The 25,699-nt window shown below is 40.0% G+C and overlaps 1 protein-coding gene across 7 annotated transcripts in view; it reads right to left on the bottom strand.

Moving 5' to 3' along the window:
* Positions 1-25,699, bottom strand: part of ELMO1 (engulfment and cell motility 1) — a 302,865-nt gene that overhangs the window by 250,049 nt on the left and 27,117 nt on the right. For 6 of the 7 annotated variants that reach the window (XM_086847363.1, XM_086847353.1, XM_086847346.1 and 3 more), the window contains exon 3: positions 2,238-2,387. In XM_086847363.1, the coding sequence (XP_086703489.1) occupies positions 2,238-2,315 (78 nt within the window). In that variant the 5' untranslated portion in view covers positions 2,316-2,387. Of the gene's footprint in view, positions 1-2,237; positions 2,388-25,367; positions 25,419-25,699 lie in introns of all 7 variants that reach the window. The other variant, XM_086847369.1, reaches the window with a different exon arrangement.

Here is a 25,699-nt window from a genome sequence, read left to right as displayed (position 1 = left end):
TATTTGTACTTCAGGTTTTGGAATAGCCTCAGTACCCTGAAAGCTAAAGGACTGGCATCATGCTACAGTGGCAGGGTGTTTATTTAAAAGTAATATTATAGTACTGTTAATTTAGATACTGTTTTTTCTTGATGGTAAGAAAGAGAGAGAAGAAACCAGTATGGAAAAGTTTTTAGGATTTTCTGAATATATGTCAAATGGTGGCTGAATGAGCAGATCCCACCTGGGACACAGGCACTGGATACAGTGTCTGGTCAGTGGGTAAGTGGTTTCTCTTTTTGCCTTCCTTCTCCCTCCTCCCCTTTATCATCTCCGACAGCTAGCCATCTGAGGGATGAATCATCTCCTCCACTACAGCTCTTCTACTGAATAGCTGCTTTAAAGGAAACAGATTGAGGAAAAGTTAGCACTAAGTGAATCAAGGCAGAGCTGTGTGTTCCGATGTATCACCCTATATATTTTCAAGGCTCATTCCCACATTGCTCCCAGCCCTGAACAAGGTAAATATCCCTGTTTGTGTGCATGGGTAAAAGGAAAGGATGTTCCTTTCCCATCTTTCCATGTCAGAAAGGGGAGGGATGAGACTCTCAAACTTCATTCCCTCATTTCCATTTCTCTCTACGTTGGGAGCAGGTTGTGTTAAGTCTTCTCCCTTCTGGCCTCACTTTCCCTCTTCTTCCTCCTCCTACCCATAAAGTGGCTTGAGGAATCTTGCAGATAACTTGTCAGGCTGTGTCTGAGGAGTTTTACCCAATATAATTCAGCATTGATCTTTCTTGTTGCCTTCAAATCTTACATAATAAAATTAAAAACAAGGTACTAGGAAAGTAAGCTAATATTACAGATAAGGTATGAGAGGTTTTTGATAGCTACTTTAAGCTTTTTTATAAATTAAACCAAATCATTTTCATATTATTTTACTGCTGTTTGAAAGGAGACTTGATAATATTTTTTCAGTTTTGTCCCCACTGTACTTAGTTCATCATGACTAACATGCATCTTTCCCTGAACACAGTGTGCAGTGTCTACCATTTGTTAAATAAGAAGAAAAAAGTAAAACATTCTTCACTCCAGGAGGCAAAATATTTCTATACTTACTGAAAAATTTCAGCAAATGCAAATGGAAAAGCTTAGCAGGTCAAAAAAGTCAACTTACAAAGTTTGGTTTCACTTGGGAACTCCCTTTTCCTTCAAAGGGGGCTTTCAGGATGCTTAAAAATCATACTGCTGTGATTCCAGCCACCCTCTAGTACCATGTTTCTTCAAATTTCACACAGGAATTTCCCAGGCATGTACCACAAAAGGTTTAACTACAAGTGAAACTCATTGCACTGCATGAAGAAATTACTAACCCATTTCAGTAATACATTTTCAGTGTGAAGTCAAATGCTCTCCTCTCTAATAGACCTTTATAATGGATTGAGTCCCCAGACACACCAGGGTCTAAAGCACATTATAAAATGCTTTTCTTCACTCTGAATTCTATTTACAGAAATAATAATCATTCTAACCAGGTAAAAGGACTTCAAAATGTTAAGGGTAAGCTGTTAAATATTAAAGAGGTTGCTTTTAATATTAATACATGGGCCACAAAAACAATCTCAGCGAAGTCCAGAATATAAAACACGGTTCTTGTATAACTTGTTTTTGCTTGCTTTCCCCCACCACAATTTACTAAAAAGAGTTTTTAATTCATAATTTTGAACTTGTTAACTTCTGTGCACTGCCTCCAGTCTATCCATGGGGCCATTGCTTTAGAACTAAACAGAACAACCCCTGAGATTCCGGGAGAGAACAAAAATCCTCCTTGCTCACATTACACCACTACTTAATTTCCAAAATCTTCACTTGCTGCAACCATTCAGAATGATTCTACTCCAAATGCAAAGCACTGACTAGAAATTTGAAGACTTTCCACCCAGAGGTAACAACACTACCACAATTTTACAACAAACTAAGGCACAAAAGTGTTAAGTGGGTCACATAAGAACTAAATGCCTTATTCAAACAGCTGTTCAGAAAGAAAAAGCAAATGAAGAAACCGGCTAAACACATCAAAAACCTTAAGCAGTAAGAGAGGAAGAGGGTTAAACCCCCTTATAAAAAAACCTTCTACCCCACATACACTCATAGAAAAATGCACATGCATTGAAGTAAACATAAATACAGAGAAGAACATGCAGAGGAGAACTTATTCATGAGCAGGGCCAGCTGATGACAGGTACACAGGCACTTACTTGATCTATTTCCATTAACTTGGGGAAGGCACCTGGCCATTCTATCGCCACCTTCACTATATCAGCAGGAGGGGGCATTGCGACGCTGCTGTTCTTCGGAGCCAGTACAACTGGACACTAAATACTGCAGAGAGTCTCTCTCATTCACACCTGCAGGGAGAGAGGAAAAGAAAAAAAAAAAAAAGAAAAAAGAATATTACAGCAGTTCAGGCAGAACTCCAGCACTGCCGCCTCAGTCTCCTACATTTCCCCTGGCTGGGCAGGTGGATGAAAATGTGTGTGCATGTGCAGGAGAATGGCACACATTACAGGAGCAAACACAGGACACAACGCCACGACGCGCTGCACAGCTCGACAGCCTGTTAGAAAGATGGCTGAAGCACTGAAATGTACGGTGAATAATAGGCATGCATTAGATTTAAATAGAAAAACTATTTTTAAATATTATTAAATATGCTGGTGGGGAAAAAGCGACAAACTAGAGAAAGCTCCAGTTACAGTGTCACTCCTGGAGTCCCAGGGAGGGTGACCGAACCGGTTAATGCTGGCACTTCGGAAGAGATTGCCCAGGAAGTTATGGCCAGGAAACACTGTTTCTTTTAACTATAGCAATGATCTTCTGGGTGTTCACAAATAGATCACTGCACTATAGCAACCAGTATGTCAGGAAGAAGGCAGAACACACAGCAGTTTCCACATATACATACACACACGCACACACATCCTCACCTCAGGGATCCAGAGATACCACATATAAATACTTCTTTATGGTACATCTCAGACACGTGAATACGCAAGGATGTACTGTACATTCACAGTGACATAGTCAGCTATGTAACACGTCATAATTCTGCAAGAATATGATTATCAACAGGATCTCTTGTCAAATACTGAGAGCTGGGAATTTCAGGGAGAGAGGAAAGGGGAACAACCAAATCCTCAGGTTTTGCACAATTAAAGTTCTGTCTCTTTTGACTCATCAAAGTTTATAACCTTCCAACAGCAATCATAAATGTTTGTCAAGAGTGTGTAGTGCCTCTCTGGGCTTGCAAACAAAGCTTCTGCACCCCTCTCTCAGCCCAGTGGTGGCAGGACAACCTCTAGTAGCAAAGCTCCACTCTTATCAGACACAGCAGCCGTGCAGCCCTCTGCATGGGTGATGGGAAGGTTCCCGCTCGCTTTGCCAAGCCCTCCACAGCAACCATGGTGTTTCCTGCATGCTCTGCTGAGACCCAGCAGAGCGCCACCACGTATCACAAAACAAGAGAAGCTGTAGAAATCCCCAGCGGTGCAGTCCCACTTCTTCTTAGCAGAAAAAGAGAAGGAAGTGGTGAAAGCATGGAGACATGTTTGCACGTACATCCCTTCAAAGAGCTAAGGGAAGAGAGGAGCTAGCTGAGTATACCAGACATCCAAAGACACAAACAGGTTAGAAAAGTCTTTAACCATCTTCAGCGGCTGCCTCAACTAACCCAATCTAATGACCTTGCTTCAACTGCAGCAGAAGCCGGAGCTCAGGTCGGTCTGAACAAAATTGTGAAATCATCCCGTTATTAAGAAATGTTGTACCTTTGTCTCAGACTACTTTTATAACTGTGAGTTCATCCAGCCTTCTGGATGTCTCTGTCTTTCCTTTTTTCTTGTGTGCCTCTGGTCTGCTCTGAAAAGGCTCAGTCCTCTGACTCTGCAAGCTCTGCTACATTCTACATAGGGCTCTCAACACATAATATAAAAGCAATTTATGAACTTTAACACTACAGCAATTTATTTCCAACAACAGCAGTTCTGACGCCGACAGGATCGCACATTGCCACAAAGCAAGGCTCAAGGCAGTAAATAAGACAATGGACGCTCTATAAATACAACTGGATTGCAGGAAGTGCCTTGAAAGACTAAACAATGTGATTAAGAAACACTGTGATATTGTCTACATTTGGTAGATGTTACGGGAACAGGGAATAGATGCAATTAAAGCATGCAGCTGGCTTGCTGGTCATTGAGAAAATCAGACATTTGCTTTTGGCTGTTTTCTACCCTGCAGAGGCTTAGCAGATGCAAGGATCCCACAATTTCTCCCCAAAACACCAAACACTCACCATTTGTATTCTCAACCAGTGGTGTCCTTGCTGTGCAGTACACTGGCTCAATCAACCAGCAAAAAAAAAGCCCCAAAAAAACCAAAAACTGTTTTGGTCATCTGTTTTTAACCATGTTTGAGTCAAACAGCTACTCGAAGGTGATACAACATGGGAGAGGGGAGGAGAAGCGAGGTTTCTTGGCAGCAACGAGTTGCTAATCCACCTCGACAGTCAATTGAAACTGAGACCTTGGCACCTTCTGCTCCCACACTCACAGTGCCGTGTTTCCCACCTCCTCAGCAGTCCTTGGTACTCTCAGCCTGCCTATGTTTTGGTATTAAACTGTCTGCAGCGCTGAAGTGGGGCTGACTCACACAGTGCCTGACCGCCAGGCTACTCCCTGCCTTGGCATCCCCATCCCTGGCAGGAGGGATGCTGGAAGCCTCAGCCAGAGCCCCAGTTTGCTGGCCACAACACAAAAAGAGCAGCAGCAGCAGCAGCTCCTGCCAGACACACTTGACTGAGGATAGCTTCAGCTGAGTAAGCCTTTATTTTCGACAGTTTTGTTTTCCCCCATCATGTTTCTTCTTACACTTTTAATGAAAAAAAAATCATGTGTAGATACATATCTAAAGAGAAAGAAGGGAGGCTTATAAAAACCATAGAATCCAACCTATTGCATGGGCAAACACAGTTTCTTTTGACTGAGAAGAAGTAACTTGTGGCCCAATATCTTTCCTCCAAAGGTCATAATAAATGCTGGAAGAAAACCACTGATTCATGACCATGGCTGTAAGTACAAAAGTAGGACAAACATGACACAGCAATAAATTTGCAGAAAACTTCCATTTTCCCATGCATACGAGGGCATTAACCCTCACTTTGCCGTAGCAAGTTGTGGGCTGTCTTGACTCACACAGGAAGAAAGGTTTAAGAAGGAAGAGTCAAGGAAAGCTGATGGCAAGTTAATCAAATTCAGCTATGGAAAATAAGTACTTACATTCCAAAGCAAGGTGCAAAAGAAGTCTGCCACAGCATCCAGCAGACAATTTCATTGTGACTAGTTTTAATGTAGGCTAGCACAGATCTCCTACATAATTATAATTATTACTATACGTATGCTTATACAGTCATAAAACACAAAGCAAAGTGACAAATCTTTAACTAATACAAATGGATGTAGTCCTACTTCTCCCACCAGAAGACCAACTCAAAGATAACAATGTGGTCTGAATGCTGAAAAGCATATGAAATCATCACTTTGTTTCTGTTTCTCAGTGGATATCCTAGTTAAATGTGCTGACTTCTTCCTTCGTAATTTATATTCTTATGAATCCAGTGCAACATACAAAAGATAATTTAGTTTTGTTCTACCTATGCGGCAATGTCAGAGAAAAAATATACTTTTTGGGGTTTTTTTTTTTAGGCCAAAATTGGTATTTAGTTGTCATTCCAAAAGTAGGACTGTAGAGAAAATCCTGCAACCTACAGTGCTGACAAATCAAAATTACCTACTATTTATTCCCATGGTACACAGTGTGTTAGACACTGCCCAGCAAAATAAGGAAGGTACAAATACTGGTTTGAAACTGTTCCAATTTAGTAAGCAAATTTCATTATGTGAATGAAGAACTAGAACTGTTTTCAACTGCTTTTTGTTATGCCAGCAGCAGTCAGACAGTGGAAAGGACAGGGATGTTGCTGAAGGGCCTAGTTATGGAGTTTTCTCAAGTACAATTCCTTTTTCTCTCCCAGTGGGATCTGAGAAGCACTGACATGTAACAGCAACTGCCCAACTCATTTTTACAACATTTATTTTCAAGGCAGAATCTGAAGGCGAGAAGGACGCATGTGCAGGCATGAGTGTGTGAAGGGGAGGAGGGGGTCAGAGGAAAAGGAAGGCAAATTTCCATTGTTTTCCCTAATGCATGCAAGGAGATGTAACCTGGAGAAAGTTTAAGCAATTTACATGCTCAACAGCATGCTATTTTATACTTTCAAGGGGAAAAAAATACAATCAAAGAATGTCTTCCACTTGAACATACTTTCTTCCATCAATATGGTTTTGCAGAACTATGACAGATTATCCCATTAAAGTGTCAATATTGCAATTTATTGTTATTACCACATACAGTACATTTATGCATTTCAGCCACACCATGAAGGAATTCCTGTGGTCTACTAAGTCAGAGTAATAAACATCCAAGTTGGAAATCAAAGTACATTAAATTTAATGTAAAAATGCATCAGCACAGATACTCAAGATCTCGATTTACCTGCCTGGCTCTGAAGGATTCATTCAGCACAAATGTCAGTAAAATATATTGAATTTTTCTCTTCTACCTATGCACTGCATGTGGAAAACAGGATTTTATTCGTGTATGAAATTAGTTCTCAGTGGAACTCTTTTTTATTCAGACTTGTTTTGCAATTTCATTGCCACTTTCCATACAAAGATCTTAAAGTACTTTAAATAACTTAAAGTTATCAGAGCACGTCTCTCAAGAAATAAATTCTATTCTTACTTCACAGACTGAAGAAAAATGCAAGGCTAATAGGAGATATGTGACTTGCAGCTCTACTCATAAATGTAAACAGCAGCCTAGAACAACTTATTTCTTCTTTTACAGAAGAGAGGTAATATTCAAAGAGCTCATTTCACAACAGCTTGAGTAAGAAAATTAGTGATTAGAAAGTGACTGAAGGAATGCCATGTGCACTTAAGAATTTAATGAAACAAAGCACGTGTTTCACTTGCCTGGACTAAAGGCAGTATATACAGCACCTGGAGCTGGCACAGATCCTGCCACCCCCGACAGAGGCAGGTTTTTGCTCGGCATTTCTCGGAGGTGATGGGAAGGCAGGGCAGTGAGGGCAGCAGGGCCAAGCAGGATGCGGTGGGTGCTGGCAGGAAGCTGAACCCTGGCCGGCCCCAGAGCAGGAGGAGAGGCACAGCTCCCTCTGCTCGGCACCTTACATAAGGAACCACTTGTCAAACCTCATCAGCTTCCTCCGCTTGGCTCCCGCCGCCCCAGCAAACAGAACCTAAGTGGCAAGTTCAGCTGGAAGGTCCCTCAGGGACCAAGTCTGATTAACGATTTTAGAAAGATAATCCAACGCTGGATTAATATCCCCCAAGAGAGTTATTTTTGGAGTTAAACTGCATGACTGAACAGCTGAGTCTAAGGAGCTGTAAACATGCTCTACCATCTCTGCAAGAAATGAAAACAGGGCAGAGAAGCCAGGGGGCTGGATGTACACTTTGTGTACATAAAAAGGCTTTCATGCTGCCTTTTTCCTTCTTAGGCATTCAGTGCTATTCACCCCTGAACCAGACAGGAGTCAAAGGCCCAGCAGACCCCTGTCAATAAAATATGTGGATGTTTTTACACAAATGGAAGATAAAGCTGTACAGAGCTGTACGAGCTACACTCTAGCAAGAGATGGAAAAAAGACAGGTCTCAAAAAGCAGGGAACCTGGGTGGGGGTGCTACCCCTCTGCAGCAGCCACCAACACTGCAGGAATACCTGAGCCCCTCACCTGACTTCCATGGTTCAGAGCAGTCCATCAACTTCCAAACAGGAGCATTTCTTTGATGCTGAACCCTAAGTCTGCTGATCTATAAAGCATCATTAAACCACAAATTAAATATTTAATATTACATTAAAGTGAGCTTTGGACCCTTCAGGTTTAAATACACCACCCTTCCTCTCCAAAATATGTGAAGACCTAGTATTGGAGGAGATTTTAGGATTAGGGGTGTCAAATGTACAGAACGGGACAGTTTCTGCCGCTGGTAAAGCTGCCCAGGAAAGACAGCTAATATTTGTGTGGTTATCACCTGTCTCATTCCAAATATATCCATAACCTTTCTTCACAATTTCAGTCCACACATTTTCTCTGTCCACAGTCATCTTGTTCCTCTTCTTGGGAAGCATTTTATATGGCTGAGGTTTCACTATGTTTGACAGGCCAGGCCGCTTTCAAATAGAACACTCTTCAAAACTAGAGAGCAAAAATAGGTTTAAAAGTGCTTCAAAAGAAAATGTGGAAGAAAACACAATAGAGTGAATCTACTCAGAATATAAGCAAGAAGGCTGTCTGGTCTTGCTTTTAAAGCATATATTGAAGCATATCAGAAAAATTCAGGTACTTCTTTAACATGAACTCTCCTGCTTCTTGGAAGATCATTCTCCTTTTACTAAGGAACTTCTAGTTAGTAATTAGTAAGAGGACAAAAAACTTAGTTTTGATTATTCAAGTTTCTATTTGAAACTTTGTGGCAATTTCATTAATTGAAATATACCATCCAGTCAGACAAAGATGCTCTGTCCACTAAAGATGTTAATATTGGAGTCCTTCAAACTAGAGACCAGGAAAGTATCAAACTGAAGTATTCAAAAGACAATTTCAATAACTAAGTAAACAAACAAACAAATAAAAATACTAACTTTTTTTAAAAAATATAAAAAACCTAGACAAAACCAAAATGCACCACCACAAACTCCCCCCCAATAACAATCCAGCAATCAAAGATCTAAGGCTTCACAAACAAAAGCATGATTTTTCAATTATGCCGAGTACCTGCCTAGCATATGAAATTTAAAGACCATGGCTGCTATATAGTACAGAAACAAAATGAAATGCTACTCCAAATACAAACTAACTTAATCTACTTTTCACAGTTTTTACAGTGCTTGCCCACTTCATTTGGGGTTGTTTCTCATCATTTGGCTTGACTTCAGATGTTTCTAAATTGAAGCAAGTAGCAAAAAAATATCCCTTAAAATTCAAATATAGATTTGGATTGGAAAATATAGTTTTCTTTTTCAACCTTTCAGAGTAGTCTCACTTAACCTGTGAGGTAGAAAGGAAGTAATGGGAAAAACATAAAACCTCAATTTCAGCCAGTGGTCCTACTGTTCTTAGAGAGTTGTGACTTAAAAATCAAAGTTCTCAGCATAAGAAAATTGGAGGGCAGAAGAAAGGAAAAAGGACCTGACTTTTTGAATTGACCCTGTGAAACAAAATAAAGCAATGTAAAGAATTACAGCTTGAAAGGATGGAGACATTTTTTTGTTGTTTTGTTTTGGGGAGGGGGAGCAGGTAAAGGGGTGATGCTTTTTAATATTTAAATTAAGCACATTCCAAAGGAGTCCTACGAAACTGAGAATTTAATAAGTTTATTACAGGCTTGTTGAAAAGCTGAAAAGAAACAGAGAAAGTTCATCAGAAGTGCTGCAAATTTTGCATAAAGCTCAATTAAGGGTAAAAAATACGAAAAGATCAGTCCTCTTTTCTACTACTAGCATGATCTGGCTGTGGTACCTCATACTTTCTTAGCATTTGGATAAATCAGGGGGCTAGAAAGGACACGAAAGAGAGCACCTTGAGTCAAGATGATAATACAGCAGAAGCTGAATCAAAACAAGGACCACTGGCTATATCGCAAAGGAGATGACAGATACAAGAAGATAAGCTCAAAGTTGGGAAAAACCCTAAACTTCCTGCTGGAAGGAGGATGAACCAGCAATATAAAATCCAAAGAGAATTTGTTACTCTATCAATGTTTATTATACATCCAGAGGAACTAATGGAAATGCTAGGAAGTAAGCAGTCAAATGGCAGAAGAGAGGGCAGCAGAGATGTGTGAATGCTAAAGGAAAAAAACAAGTTAACTGATGGCAGAGACAGGATGTTGAAGGTTGAAACTAACAACATTATTTTCTAATGTAATCATTCTACATAGAAAAATCCTATAAAAATAGTAATATTGATATTCCACAGTGCATGAGCAGAGGCTAATTCTCACCATAAGTAAGGAAAACAGCAAAAGAAAGGGTGGGTACTACTTGTGAGTATGAGGAGGGCACAAAAATTTTGAAGACACTATCCTTTTGTCAGGCACTGATACTGCTCTTCAGAGATGTGCAATTTTTGAGTGCCACAATATAAGAATCATAAAGCTACTAGAAGTCATCCAAAAGAGGGCTGTGAAGGATCTAGAGGGGAATTCATATGAGGAGTAGCTGAGGTCACTTGGCTTGCTCAGCCTGGAGGAAACCTCACTGCAGTCAGCAGCTTCCTCATGAAGTGGAATGGCAGGAACTGATCTCCTCCCTTTGGAGATTAGTGAGTGGACCCAAGAGAATGGCGTGAAGCTGAGTCAGGGGAGGATTAGGTTGGATATTAGGAAAAGGTTTTTCACCCAGAAGGTGGCTGAGCACTGGAGCACATTCCCAAGGAAAGCAGTCACAGCACAAAACCTGTCTGAGTTCAAGAAGCATTTGAGCAGCGCTCTGGGGAACACGGTGTGACTCTTGGGGTGTCCTGTGCAGGGCCAGGAGTTGGACTCAGTGTCCCCCGAGGGTCCCTTCCAACTCAGAACCTTCTATCATACTGTAAAAGATAACTAAAAACAAGAGAAGGAAATAAACCACCTGTCAGTAATCTTGCAGCAGAAAGCAGCCCCATGTCCAGAGGTGTTCCTCTTATACTTACTGCAATCTGTGCATGAAAACATCTAACAGTCAAAACACCCCATGTTTTTCTGACTTCACAGCACCATACAGTCTCTGAATCCACACCTGCAGGCTCTTAGCTCTCTGTCAGTTCACTCTCATAGTCACAAAGAATATTTTGTCCTTAACACTTGTGGACCTCCCAGTGCTGGCTCTCTGAAGGACATTCAGCAAAACTAGACAGCATATGACAAAACATTCAGAGAAAAAAATGCATGGCACAGTTAATATTAGAGACTTTGCCTACAGCTAACATTTGTGGAATAACTTGAGGTATTCTGCATTAAAATAGAAGGTCAAGACTAAGCCAGAGTTTTAATGGACATCATAAAATCCACTTTGGAAACAGAAATACTTAATAAAAAATGTAGGAAAAGTCCATCCCAAAACAACTGCTGTGCTTATGCCCATCCCTAACACTGGTACTATCCTGCTTTGCTGAGTACTGCTCAGTTGGTGTACCTCTAGGCCTGGAATCTGTGTTCTGGGGACATCCCAAGGAGAGATCACCGTCCTTTTCAATACTGACACATACCTTGGGGCCATTGTTTATAATTCTAGATCAAGAGGAGCTTGCATATCTGATCATTTCAATTATACAGTCAGGTTAACCATAAGATCACTGTAAGACAAGATACAAGCAAAAAGATACTAAAGAACACAAGAACAGGGCAGTACTCCATTGTACTTCGGAGGGCTCCAAAAAACCTTTTGGAAAAAATCCCACTACGAGATTTTAGCGGTGCCAACACTGCTCACCCAGCCCATATCCAGGGGAGATTTGTCCTGCATAAAACTTGGTAAACTGCATTAAATGTGACACTTCTTAACAGGAGATCCAGATATTTCAACATAAGAGTATCCCTTACTCTCTCTACTGCAAAACTGTGAGCAGCAGATGACCTTATTTGAGCAGGGCAGTTGGACCAGATGACTTCCAGGAGTCCCTTCCAGCCTCAACCTTTCTGTGATTCTCTAAGTACACTGATGTATTGTCTCTAAGCACTCTTGAAGTCATAGCCTGCCCATCTGTGTTCCAATAATGTGCCTCTTCTGTACTTAAGCATGCACACAGTGAGCAAAAAGACCTGCTTTTGTGGCAGGTTGCCTTCTATGCCAAAATTCTTGCAACACACTAAAACCAGCCGTTGGTTACAAGTTAGGAACAACAATCTCCATAACTCTTCCCATCTGGCATGCAAGAGCAGTCATTCAGAAAGTATCCCAGGTTCCAGTAACTTGAACTAAAATTTTAAAGATCAACGTGGAACTTTACTTCTGACAAGAAAACTGCCATAAAATGTGTTTGTGTTACGGACTACTACATGACATTCAAGCACTGGGTACAATTTGTGGTCACCCCATAATTTCACTGCACTCTTTGTTCAACACTAAAATCTGCATGGCCCAAGGAAAGAGGAAAGAGTGATGCAAACATCATCCTTTATTGGTTTGAGTCATAAACCCTAGGGAGTCATGCAGTTTAAGCAGCAGGCAACAGCTTACTGTCTCTCTCCCTTTTAACGGGGACAGCAAGACAGGTAATGATTTCACTCAGAAATTACAATCTATGTGTGAACTTAGACCCCCATTGAATCTAATTTATGCTATCATGCTGAGCTATTAAAAAAAAAAAAAGGGGGGGGGAGGTTTGGGAGTGGGAAAGGACAGCCACCACTTCAGCCACTGCAGTTGGAGCTATACAGAGGTGTTATTAATATCTATTGTCTTATTATTAGAAAAAAAAAGTGGGAACACTTTACTGAAGAAACTTGATTCATAAAAAAATACCAGCTTGTCTAGTATATATGTTCACTTCATTGTACAGGTAAAAAGTCATTATCAGTTAAAAAGTCACCTTTTTAGTAGTACATATGATCTGTTTCTCCAAGTATATTTTGGGAGGAATCATAATTTCAAAGGTTCTCTAGGACTCCTGAGATGACTAGAGCTAATACTCTGTCAAAAGTTGATGACAGCACAGCTGTGTTTCCCCATTGCCACGCTCCGGTTGAAGCTCCTGCTCCAGCCTCGCTGGGAACATGCAGAGTTATGCCAAGAATGAGCAAAACACTCACTGTTTCCAAATTGGCTAATCAACAGACTGAGTGCTTAACCTCCCCACAATACATGCATCCAGACAAGCAACAAGCACTGAGGACTGAACTCTGCCAGCCACATTATTCAGCAAGAAGACTCGTGGCAGTTTTCTTCTCAAGAGGCAGAACATAAATTGTCATCTACGATGCTGCAACTCAATCAACTTCTATCAAAACACCCATTCAAAATGAACCAGCACTTGCTGTGTGATTCTTTACTCCTATTATCCTAAAAACAAATATGAGTTCCTCAAATATTTGATACTAACTTGGTCCCACACAGGAGTTATTGCCCAGCATTTTACCTGCTAAGAACTTAAAATTGCTAACTGCAGAAGAGGGATATGCTGGCAGCAAAAGGCAAAAGGACACTATGTTTTTGCTGAATAATAGCATGCATACCTGTAACTTCTTATGTAGACAAAGAAAATGGATCCTCATAGCTGTTCCATATTAAAAATATTGTGATATATATATACCATTCTGAGCCACCATCGTTATGTTCTCTGGTAAAATAAAATTTTTCTGCTCCAAAAAGCTCTCTGAATGGCAAAGTCCAGTTCCATAGCACATCTGATGTCTGCTTCCCCAATGTCCCAGCTTTGCCTCCCCCTCCCCAGTGCCAGCACTGGCACTTGTCCAACATACCAGTTCAGAGAGATGAAGTGTCTAAAAAAGTAACCCACAAAAACAAAAACAGACTTTCAGACAGATTAGCCCCTTGAATGCATTCACCACTCACCCACCCAAACCTGAGGACCACAACAAGCAATGTGCAAGGCCAAAGAGGAAAACGGGATGATAACCTGCTCATTTTAAACTTTTTCACCTGTGCAAAGCTCTTGACACACAGCTGAGATTCAATTCCATGAAGAAGAATGATGTAAAAGTATGCAATTACTAAGTTCATTACAGTATGTCTCATTAATTCAATGAGCTGCTTCATAATTGTAACAGACATTAAAAGATTAAAGTATTTGGATTAATTCCAAGTACATTTTCAGTTCCCTGATGATTGCCAGAGTCTGTATCTTCAGAAATATAGAGTAATACCCCTTCACCAAGAACCCTGTGAGGGAAACCATTGTTTATCCCTCTTGCTTTCAGATTTCAGTGCTCCCAAATTAAATTTTCCCATTGCACTTGGGGGTGCGGGGTGGCAAATCTGTTCAGGTAACTGTCTATTTCAGTTTGACATGTTTGAACTATTTCCAAATAAAGCTGTCAACTGCAGTTGACCATTTTGAACTTCCTGGAGGGCTAACACCTGGCTGGAAAGTCCTTTGTGTGCAAACAGCAATACGGAAACAAAGCCAAACACATAACTCTATGGCACCTTTCATCTGTAATTCAGTAGTAATTTAACATCATTAGATCTCTGCTGTTCAAGCAGTAAGGGTGGTTTAGGTATCAATTACTTTAAAAGAGAATGTAGTCCTCTTTCTGCTCTTCGGTAAAGCATTTCTACTCTGCTGTGGAGACTAAAGGACAGCTTTAGAGGTTTGGCAGCATGGTAAAAACAGCAAGCACAGAGTCTTACCCACTCTCAATTTTACACAGAATTAAGCGATATTCACAGGTTGTACTGAAAGTACAAGACTTCCAGAAAGCTACAGTGCACATCTCTACTGAAAGAATATTTCATTTTCTTCTGATTGAGTCCTTGAGCTGCATTCTCAGAATCACAGACAGAGCTCATCACAAGACATTCATCTGGAGTTATGAGTGTGATCAGGAAAGAGATATCCCATTTCCAAAGCTGACAACCTGCCCTGTAACAAGTGGACTCCCCATCTCTGAAGACCAGGACTTGAGTTCCATTTTCCTGCTGTCCCTACAAGGGATTTGGCTGCTCTGTCAGAGCTGGATGTGACTCCCTTCTGTCTTCCATATATCTTGCATATGATATATGTAGGGCTCACTACAATATGTTGTCCACAATATGTAGTTCCCAACTGCTTCTTCTTGATCTGGGCATGCAAAACCTCTTAAGGTACAGGAGGAGTGGAGGAAAATATACTTCTGAAGACATTTTGAAGTTTCTTTTTCCTCTGTTTCATTCTCCAAACTCTGGAGCCAATTCCTACAGGCCACACAACCTCCACAAAATCTTTTCTCAGTGTGTTAAATAATTAGATTTATTTCAGCCACATCTCTTAGCTTGTTGGTCTCACCCACTATTCCAACAATTTTGACTAGGACTGGGGAGGGGGCTGGAAAGATTACACCAACTCTAATTAAGGCACTTGAGGAAAATTCTGAAGTAGAAGTGCCCATAGGTAAATATGCTGCATCAGTGCCCAGGACAAAGTCTAACGCTCCCAAATAAACAAGTCAGAAAAATGTATTGTAGTATTTGCAAAATAAACCTCTTGAGACACAAGAGCCCCAGATTCTCATTTGACCCTGGTGTCCTTGAGAGAGTGTAATCATTAGCAGCTAGTATAAGAGACAGACCACAAAAAGATAAAATTAAAAATCCTACCTGCAAATAGACCCTACATCTTCCAAGTTTGTTCCCCAAAGCACTAATTAAAGAGGACTCTCTACCACATGTAGCAATCACACTGTTTAAATGAACAGAGAGTTCTGCTTCAAAGACAAAGATGCTAAACTTGGAAGCAAGAACACTTGTGTTTAATTTTCTTTTATTCAAAGGCTTGGTGTGTGGCCGTGTACTTGCCCTTTGGTTCTCTGTGCCTCCAACCACCAACTATAAAATGGAGCACCACACTTCCTCAGAGTAGTTGAGAGGCATTTAGAGGCTAGAGGAGATTGTGCCTAAATCACGCTGACAGATTACTCAGAATGGGCAGCTGCCTCATTCATGTGATTGGACAGACTACTCCCCCAGATCTCCCTGTATTTCCCCCTTCCCAGCCCTCAAGGCCCTGAAAGTAGAGACTGGCTTACCTATTTCTTGCTACCATCCTTACACTCAATACAACAACCTTCCATTAAAACCAGAGAGGTAGAAGTGAAGATGCAGCTTTGGGATCTGCTGGAAATGGTCTCTGCTGTTTTTGAGCATTTCAGAGCAATTATCCATCAGACAGGGCTTCTCACAAGGACCCCAGATGTGCACTCTGGGATGGGACAGAAGGGAGCAAATCCTTTTTAGCCTATATTTTCCAATGTGTTTTAATTAATCTTACTCCACCAAATTAAAAGATTCATTACCAAGACAAAATGACAAATATACTACTAGGTGACTATATACTTTAAACTAAATCAGCAAGGGAAACTATTTTCCCAGGCAAAACAAAAACATCACCATTATTTTCATTTAAGCCAAGACTGAAAGAGCACACAGAACATGCTGTAAAGACCAAGCCTGAAACCTCATTGCCATTTTCTTTACATATAAAGCTGTTTTTCCTTACGTTAAGCATCCTCGAGGCACACACAAATGTCTGTGGAGCCAATCAAAATGCAAATACTGTGAAACAGCCAAGCAAGGAACTACCGCCTGTTTTTTATCACATTCTTCCTTTTACTCAGGCTTTCATCATTTAATATAAGTAACTTTGACATATACCTTGTGCTTTGCTTTTAGAGCACTGAAAGTTTAAGCTGTTCTCAGAAATAATCTGTCATCTCTTTCATTCGTTCAACAATTCTTGGCAACCACCTTACTTTCAGCCCACCCATGACAGGAAGAGACCCCTGTCCTGTCACAGTTACCTCTTTCTGGACCCATATAATCTCTGTCATTTTACACAATGGGATTAATGCATGGCTGCTGGCTACCCTACTCATCTGCCTTTGCTTTTAATAATTTCGTTGCAGAAATGGAAATACAGATGTTAAAAGAGACAGGCACATGACAGAAAACGCTCCTCGCTTGCTTTGAAGATGCATAACATGACAACAAGATGAAAAATCCCACAGACATGAAGGTTGCCAATTTTCTCAGGAACTGTTTCATCTCTAGCAAGATCAAACTGAACTATTGCCAGTTAATTGAGGACATGCCTATCTTAACAGTTCCTTTCCTAAATCTGTTACTATTTCCCCTGGTTCATTAACCAGACTTATTTAAGAAAGAAGAATCCTATCTTAAAAGGAAGAGGGCAGCAAGGTAACATTGCATACCACCAGCCAAGTTACCTATGCTATTTATTGCTGCTTTCTGTTAGGAGAAACTTAACCATGCCAAAGATTGGCAGCTTCCTCTAGCAGCTAAGAAGTAAAAAGCCTTGTTGAGCACACTTTCCTTTTGAGATGCCACAGGTCATGATGTATTCAGCACAGCTATTAGGCTGTGTATGAGAAGGAAAGGCTACAGGTCTCTGCAGGCAAGCTGTGGCCCTCTAAATTTTCAAGTTTCCAAAAATACATTACATTTCTATATAGATGACAAAGATAGTAATGATACCCCTGAAAAGGGTTTTCAAGCAGTTTTAGATTAAATGTTACCTAAGGCATGATTTCACCTTGATCCGCTTTTAGGGGTTTTTAATTATTGACTTATAATATGTGCATTAAAAGTCACTGGAGACAAAAAGCATTTGTATTTAAGATCCTATTTTTGCTCTTGCATGACTTTAAAGTGATGACAGTTTTAAGACCCACTAGGGTAAGCATGGATTGGACTTTAATATGCTTTCCTTGCTTTTAGTACATAAAATTTTCACACGATCAACTCTTACAAAGAAAGCAACTGTCAGGAGTTTTACCATATTCTTTTTAACAAGGATGAAGAAGGGAAATATATTTGTTTATTTATTTTTAAACAGGACATTCATTCTTAGAAGAAAGCTCAAAATAATACATTTAGCCTAGGCTGTACAATTCATCTCTCTCACCTTTGACTTCTTTTCCCCCTTTTCTTTTCTGACAGTGTTTTATTTCCCTTTACATGACCCATTCTTTAAGTCATCTTCCACTTCCTCAAAGAGATTACATTCACACATACACTAACCATTTTTTTCCAGATGGAGATTTTGCACCAACTGCTGAACTTTCATCCTTTCATCTCAGCCAAAGTACATCCCAACTGAGATGCAACAGACACATTTCAACCCTCACCAGTATCTCTCTGCACTTTTCAGGCTTTTAAAGCATGGGGAAGCAAGACCTTCACTGCCAATTTAGGAAATCCAGAAGTGTACATTGATATTTCATTCTTCCTGTATTTTTTTTTTTAAATGTCAGATCGAAACAACCTATGCTCTGCAGAAGCCAATTACAGTAGCTTTTGTAAAGGTTAAAAGTTCAAAAAAGAAAGCTGGTTTCTTCATTTAGCAGCCTCTTTCAACAATACTGATAGACACGGGAGGGAGAGTGGTTGTGTAGGTATGGCTGCAAGGGGGATGAGAGGATGGCTCTAAAATTCTTTAATTCTCTCATTTATGACTATCTCTTCCACAAGATTCCAACCTTATCCTTTCAGGGAATGCTGTCCAAAATATTAGCAACCAGCAATGTGAAAAAGCTACAAGAAACTCACATTTCCTGCTGTCCTCCTCAACACTCACAGAGCAAATAGTCCCTAAAGCACACTTCGCCCTACAGCCTTTGGAAAAACATGTCCCAGACACACAAGACATAACCATGCAAATTATAAGTCTTTCTCAAGCTTGCAGGCTCACTATGCCTTCTTTCAAAATCCCTTTCCTGCTGACAGATATAAATCAAGCAAGCAAACTCACTCCATGAAATCGAAACTTCACATGGCCACAAAAGGCTCACTTTTTTTTGTTATTTCTTTTTAAAATATTAACTTTGCACATGAGCACAAGCACCAAAAGTAATGCACAAAGTATTATCTTGCACTGGTTTTTCTAATCAAAATACACTGTAACCACAAAAGGAAATGCTTCCAGACCAGTAATGAAGGGACTGATTCATATGCCCCAGAGAACAAGTGCTGAACAATGTACACTCAGTAAGGTTTCAGCTTTATCCCTTATTAAAATAAAACCACGTGTCTGATCTTTAACCCACTTTGATTTATTAATGTTTTTGCTTTTCAAGATTATGAAAGTAAATATGAACAGAGGAGTTAGAAGAAAACAATCCGCCACAAAACCCTTGTACACCAAATGTTGGAATTGCCATCTATCTTACTTCCTCCCTCAAAAACGTGGATTTATAGATTTAAAGTTTGAAAGTCACAAAAGCAGGCTGAAGCAAACAATAAAATACTACATCCCAAATGTAACATAGCCTCAGCTACTGTGCATAACCATCAGCTGGTCATCTGTCAAACAATTAAAATGCCACATGCATTTGAAAAATATTAAAATATCAGCAAGAAAAAAGAAAGACTCCTTTGAAAAGGCCAGGGATTTATCAATTCCAAGTTGTGCATAAATAAATTCTCAAATCCAAGGAACAACTGTGTGGCTTTACATCTCAATATCTTATGTTCCAGACACTTTGCCAACCAGAGTTCTTCACTAGAATGCAAATGTGAACTAAAGTCACAATGCAGAAGGAGGCTTTATCCCTCTGGTTGTGTCCCATTGCAGAAGATATTTGTTCTAAATTTTAAAGTGTGTCACATTTTCCATGGAGAAAATTTCAGGAAACTCCTAGCTCAAAAACAATGAGCAGGATGTTGCAGGTCAGGATAGAGCTACACTCACTGAATAAGAACATTTGAGGAAGGGGAGGGGAACACTTTGCACAGTCTTTTATTACTCTGCATCTTCTTGGTTCCAGCCCTATGAAGGATTTGTTTTTGTGGCATAAGCAAAGTTTGCATGCAGATCTTGCCTGGCCATAGCCATCTCTTGGTTTTATAAGAATTCAATGTCCCAGACAATTTTATAGGACACACAACTACAAAACAGCTGTGACAGCTTCAGCCAGTCCACCCCAGTTCATTCTCTTGCTCTTGGACCATCTGTGAACCTATCATAAGGATGTCTGACAGCCAACCTGAACACAGGACAGGCCTGTAAATTTGGGATTGTTTTTAACACCCCTGTGAATAAAATTATCACTGCTCAGTATTATTCTTGTAAGTTAGATCTGATCTGCTACTACACTGCAACTATCCTGTGCCTGGAAATAGCTGGAGCACAGGTATATTCCCACAGCAGTAGGGTAGCTACACAGAATGCAAGAGCAATACCTGTACTCTGAAGTTTCCTGTGCCCACAAGAGTTCATAAGATGGTGTTCTACCGCCTCACTGGAGCTTTCCTATGTAGGAAGGCCTCTGAACAGTTCTTTGGTTGGATCAAAGTTTGTGCAGCATCCAGAAACATCTCCTGGTAAACCCCATGCTCCCAACTCTTGTTGGAGTTGGTGTAAAAACAGGTGTTGTGAAACCATAGATCACAGCTCTCACCTTCACCCAAGCCATGCTGGCTATAAGGTGTAGGAATCACTGAGAACTCTAGCTCTTTAAGCAACTGCTAAGATTCAAAAAACAGTGATATTTCTTGAAGAACAGAAAGCTCCTGAGCACTGCTCTTGCTTTAGTAAAGTTGTCACCTTTGTTTCACAACAAGGAAGCCCCAAAAATCTTTTTGAGTAGCAGCAGCAGCATGGATTTTTAGCTTCTCTATTTCAGATACGGTTTTATTCACCAGACTTTCCACACAGTAATCCTAGAAAAGCAATTCTAATGCAATACTTTCAGCACCAAATTGAGAGGCCTAATTTGTGGCTACAGCTGTGGCCTGTTATCTGTACTTCATCACTCCAATTCAGCACAACACAAACTCGATAATTCTTCAAACTTCTACATGTCTCTACACCACAACAGCAATTAATTTGCTTCTTCCAGCCTCTGCCATTAAAATAAAACTGCAACATACCACAATCTGAAAATAAAACAAATTCAGTCCCAGCCCTACCCAAGCTCTCTATCATTTAAAGAAAACTCCTGCAACTTCAGTACATAAGAAGTCAGACTTTTTTCAGATATTTTTTTATTCATATGCCTATTTTTAAAGGCTACTTATAAATCTGAAACAGTAACTTCACATTAGCACCTAAACTACAATATTAACTAAATTTTTACAGGGACATGGCAAAAAAGAAATCTTGACTCATCAAAACAAAAATAAAACTTAAATTAATAAAACTGTTTTCATATTGACCTGAAAAATAAACAAATTAAATAAAAAAATCCAAACAAATCTCCATCCAACAACTATTACACTACAAATAATTTGAGATCAAATGAAAGTTTCAAAGACAATTCAGAATAAAAAATATCATCCTATAAATTTGTGAATGTGGGTTTATTTGATAATGCTATCATTAGGTAAGCTAGGGTCATTAAAGCCCTTTCCCAATAACACAGTAACTGGCTTTTCATATCAAGAAAAAAGGTTTTCTTCCTTTCACTTGCAAAGAAAACTCTAACAGTAAAATACTATGCATCTGATGGAATAACACTTCCTTGTTATATCATAAGCACAAACCTCACTTCAAAGTAAAGATTATTTTAGATTTGAAATTAGTAACTTTTTAGTGAAAAGGGAAATTCAAATTAAAGCCATTGTGATTTTATTTGAACTTTTATTGACTAAGTTTACACAGCTCCATTCTATCCTTTTGGAAGCAAGTATAGCTCATATTAATTCTCTTATGTTCCCAACTGGAGCATAGGGTAAAATCACTTTGATATTCCCCTTGCAATAAGACTAGCAAATCATTCAGGAGTCTAAGAAGAAACACACCACTTCCAAAATAAAACTGCATTTCATGAAGTAATTAAATATCCCATGCATGTGGCCCAGCTATACATCTCAAGAAGCTCCATGATTTGAGAGTGACCTCGCAACACAAGCTGTGCAATAGGAAAGAGCCCAAATATGGCACACATCCCCTCAGAATAGACACACTGCATTGCAAAGCATTAAGGCATGTCCTCCCAATTAGCTGGACCTTTAAGAGTTTTTCTAGGACTCAACCAAATAGTATATGTAGCTGCAGCAACCTTCAAAATCATAATTTTAAGTTTTCCTAAACGCCTGTTTCAAATCAACTGTTACCTTCTGTAAAGGCACTTAACTCTAAAGTTTGCGGCCCCAGTATCTAAATATAAATCAAGAACTATTTTTCTCAGCTGGTATTCATTGTCTCCACTAGTAAGGTGGCTATTAATTCTTGCTGTTTAAAAAAAGATAGGTGTTTCACTAATTAGCTTTACATGGTAATTTTAAATGAACTATTGTTAAATGCACACAGTTGCACTAGCACAAACTCACATGGGCAACAAGAAAAAAAACATTTATCATTGGAGACTTAGAAAAACAGAAATAAAAACAAACACAAAAAAATCCCTCAGAAAAACCCAAAAACACACCAGCAGCCTTCCAGAAACAAGTTTTAGATCATAGCTTTAATACTTAACAAAAGATGAAATGTAGAGACAATAATTTTGCACATTATAAAATGTCTTCATGTTTTACAGACCATATGTTATTGACTCACTTCTTCCCTTACACAACAGGCTTCTTATTTCTTTTGCTTTTCCAGCATACTCTTTGCTCTGCAGCTATCAGCTATGCTTTTCTGTCAGACCAATACAGACCTAAGCAAGTTCAAAGCATGTGTTCTCTAACTTGAATTTAGCTTTCAAGGGTGCTGTTTGCACTTCATGACAGAAAACACTTTTCTGCAACTTAAATTGCTTACCTTCTTCAGTTACAGCAATTAGGCTAATGAGAGTCACTACTCCTCCAAACAAACTTTTTTTTAATGCAGTCATTTAGCCTGACAGGTTTGCCAAGCTTATGAGGAGGGCTTTAAACTAAAGCTGCTGGGGGAAGGGAAACTCAATCCATCTCCCACAGCATACTTCTGGAAAAGCTGGCAGGCCATGGCTTGGACAGATGCACTCTTTGGTGGGTTAAGAACTGTCTGGATGGCCAGGCCCTGAGAGTGGTGAGGAATGGTGCTGCATCCTGATGGCAACCAGTGGTGTCCTCTAGGGATCTGTGCTGGGCCCAATCTGGTTTAATATGATCATTGATGACATGGATGAGGGGATCAAGTCTATCATTAGCAGATTTGCAGATGACACCAAGCTGGGGGCGGGGAGAGTGTTGATGTGCTGGAGGGTAGGAGTGCTCTGCAGAGAAGCCTGGAGAGGCCAGATAGATGGGCTGAATCCAACAATAGCAGGTTTAACAAGACCAAGACCAACAGACCCATCTCTCAGTTTGTCCACATCCTTCTGGATGCCATCTCTTCTGAGCAGCCTGTCAACTTCACTACATAATTTGGTGTCATCAGCAAACTTGCTGTATACACTCAATCTCATGGTCCATGTCACTGACAAAGGTGTTCAACAATGCTGGTCCATTAATGACCCCTGAGGCATTGACACTCATCACTGCTGTCCACTTGGACATTGAGCTGTTGACCACAGCTCTCTGACCATGACTTTGCACAAAATTCATTATCCAAAAGTTGGTCCATCAATCAAATCCATGTCTCTCCGGTTAGAGACAAGGATACTGTGCTGGACAGTGCCAAATGTCTACACAAGCCCACATAGATTTGATGCAATTTGCCCTTCCTTTATCCACCAATACTGTCACTCCTTTGTACAGTGTCACCAAATTTGTCAAGCACAAATTGCCCTTAGTGAGGCCATGTTGGCTCTCATCAATCAGCTCCTTACTTTCCATGTGCCTTAGCACAGTTTCCAGGAGGATCTACCCCATGATCTTGTGAGGCACAAAGGTGAGACTTACTGGCTGGTAGTTTCCAAGGTCTTTCTTATTTTCCTTTTTTCCCAAAGGGCAGGACCTGGTGGAGCAGGTCCAGAGGAGGGCCACAAAGATAATCAGAGGGATGAAGCATCTCTCTTATGATGACAGGCTTAGAGAGTTGGATCTGATCCTCCTGGAAAAGAGAGGGCTCTATGAAGACCTTAGAGCACCTTCAGTACCTAAAGGGGGCCAGCAAGAAAGATGGGGAAGGCATATTGTGATAAGACAAGGAGTAATGGTTTTAAACTGAAGGAGGGTAGGCCTAGGTTAGACGTTAGGAAAAATATCTTTGATTAGTGAGACACTGGAACAGGTTCCCCAGAGATGCTGTGGATGCTCCATCCCTAGCAGTGTTCAAGGTCATCTTGGGTAGGGCTTGAGCAGCCTGGTGTAGTGTAAGGTGTACCTGCCCATGGCAGGGGGACTGGAACTTGATGGTCTTTAAGGTCCTTTCCAACCCCAACTATTCTGTGATTCATGAGCTCAGGCTTTTAGAATAGCATCCAGAGTGGATATTTGCAATAAAGCCACAGAAGGTGTTCCACTGATAACTTTTAGTGACCCCAAAATCCTTCACAAGGATGTCCTGAAATTTTCCAGTTCACATACTGTTGGCATATACTATTAGATATGCAAATATATATCCTTACCTAGGTACCAAAATGTCTTGTGATCCATCTATGAGCTTCTGTTCACTGCAGCAAGGGCCAATTTGCACAGCATTTTAGTACTCTACTCCCCTCCACAAACTTACTCAGCCAAGATTGTACACGGTATAAACTACAAAAGATGTGCAGCTGTGGGGAAGAGGTTCAAGGCAAGATTTCAGCCGAGGTGAAGATGCATTTTGCTTTGATAGGCCATCTATGTTTTGACAAAACATGAAGGATCTCACACATCCTCAAGAATTCTGCCACTTAGGAGGAGTAAAACATAAACTGCCAAGAGTATCATTTGCTTGTATAAAACTTCACCACGTGTCCATGATACATTCCTGTTCTGCAAAACAAGGTGCAGATTATCTGCATAAATTCTGCTGATAAGACCTTCACGCCAAGGTCACACAGAAATTCAGTGCCAGGGCTTAAAGTAGAAAATGAATGCAAATTTCTTTGCTGTTGGTTTCCATGAGGGAAGGATTTCACCACTTAACTCTCAGATTCAAGGCTAGTGCTACAGCCAGAAGAGCAGCTTCTTACATACAAAGCAAGGAGTCAAGAGAGGTACAAAAGGAGACCAATGAACTACTGAAATGTGCAAAATCTTTATTTCTTTAAGATATTGCATAGATTTTGAAGATGACTAAGAATTTTATTCATGAAAAATCAACCTCAAATAACTCAAAAGAACATTCAGCGTGGGAGGTTCTTTTGCAAAAATTAAATAGCAATTGTGATGAAATAATATCTTCTACCAAGTTACCAAAGAATTTACATTTTGCTCATACTCTTACCTAACTGTAGAACCAGGAACCATACACAAGGGATAATAGCCAAATTGTTATCTCAAGACGTAGCATTATTTCAAAAACGTGGGTGGGAGAGCAGGAAGCAAAAGCAAAGTTAATTTTAAAAACAATCTTAGAGCAAGATTCTTATTTCAGACCTATCCAACAGAGCTAACCTTCACTTCATATCAGCTGCAGGTCTGTACAGAGCTAATTTTAGCAATATTTCAAAAATGCTGGCTAAGTACAGAACATGTTTGATCTACTTATATTCAAACTAGCTATCGTTTGACTTACCTATACCCACAGCTGATGCCTTCTGGTTCAAAACCTGATACTTCAAAAATGCTGCCAGAAGATGACAAGAAAGGCTATTAGCACAAACAAGCATTTGTAAGTATGCTTTTTGTAGTCTTTCCTTCTCCCTCACCTACGCTATATTCACAGGAATGTGACTTTAATAAGAAAAGCTTCTGCATTTAAGGTGCATCATCTGGAAGTTTTGTGAACATCAGCAGGTAAATAGTGTTCCAACTCCTTCAATTCTAACACTAGAATGAGTGTATTTTAAGGATCTTAATTACCAAAGCTGTTGATAACTTTTGGATTCAGTGATTCTTGTGGGTCCC

This window comes from Cyanistes caeruleus, chromosome 1 (assembly GCF_971803275.1).
Source record: "Cyanistes caeruleus chromosome 1, bCyaCae1.hap1.1, whole genome shotgun sequence".
NCBI lineage: Eukaryota > Metazoa > Chordata > Aves > Passeriformes > Paridae > Cyanistes > Cyanistes caeruleus.
The sequence above is the reverse complement of the archived record's forward strand: the minus strand, read 5'-3'. Positions and strand labels throughout refer to the sequence as shown.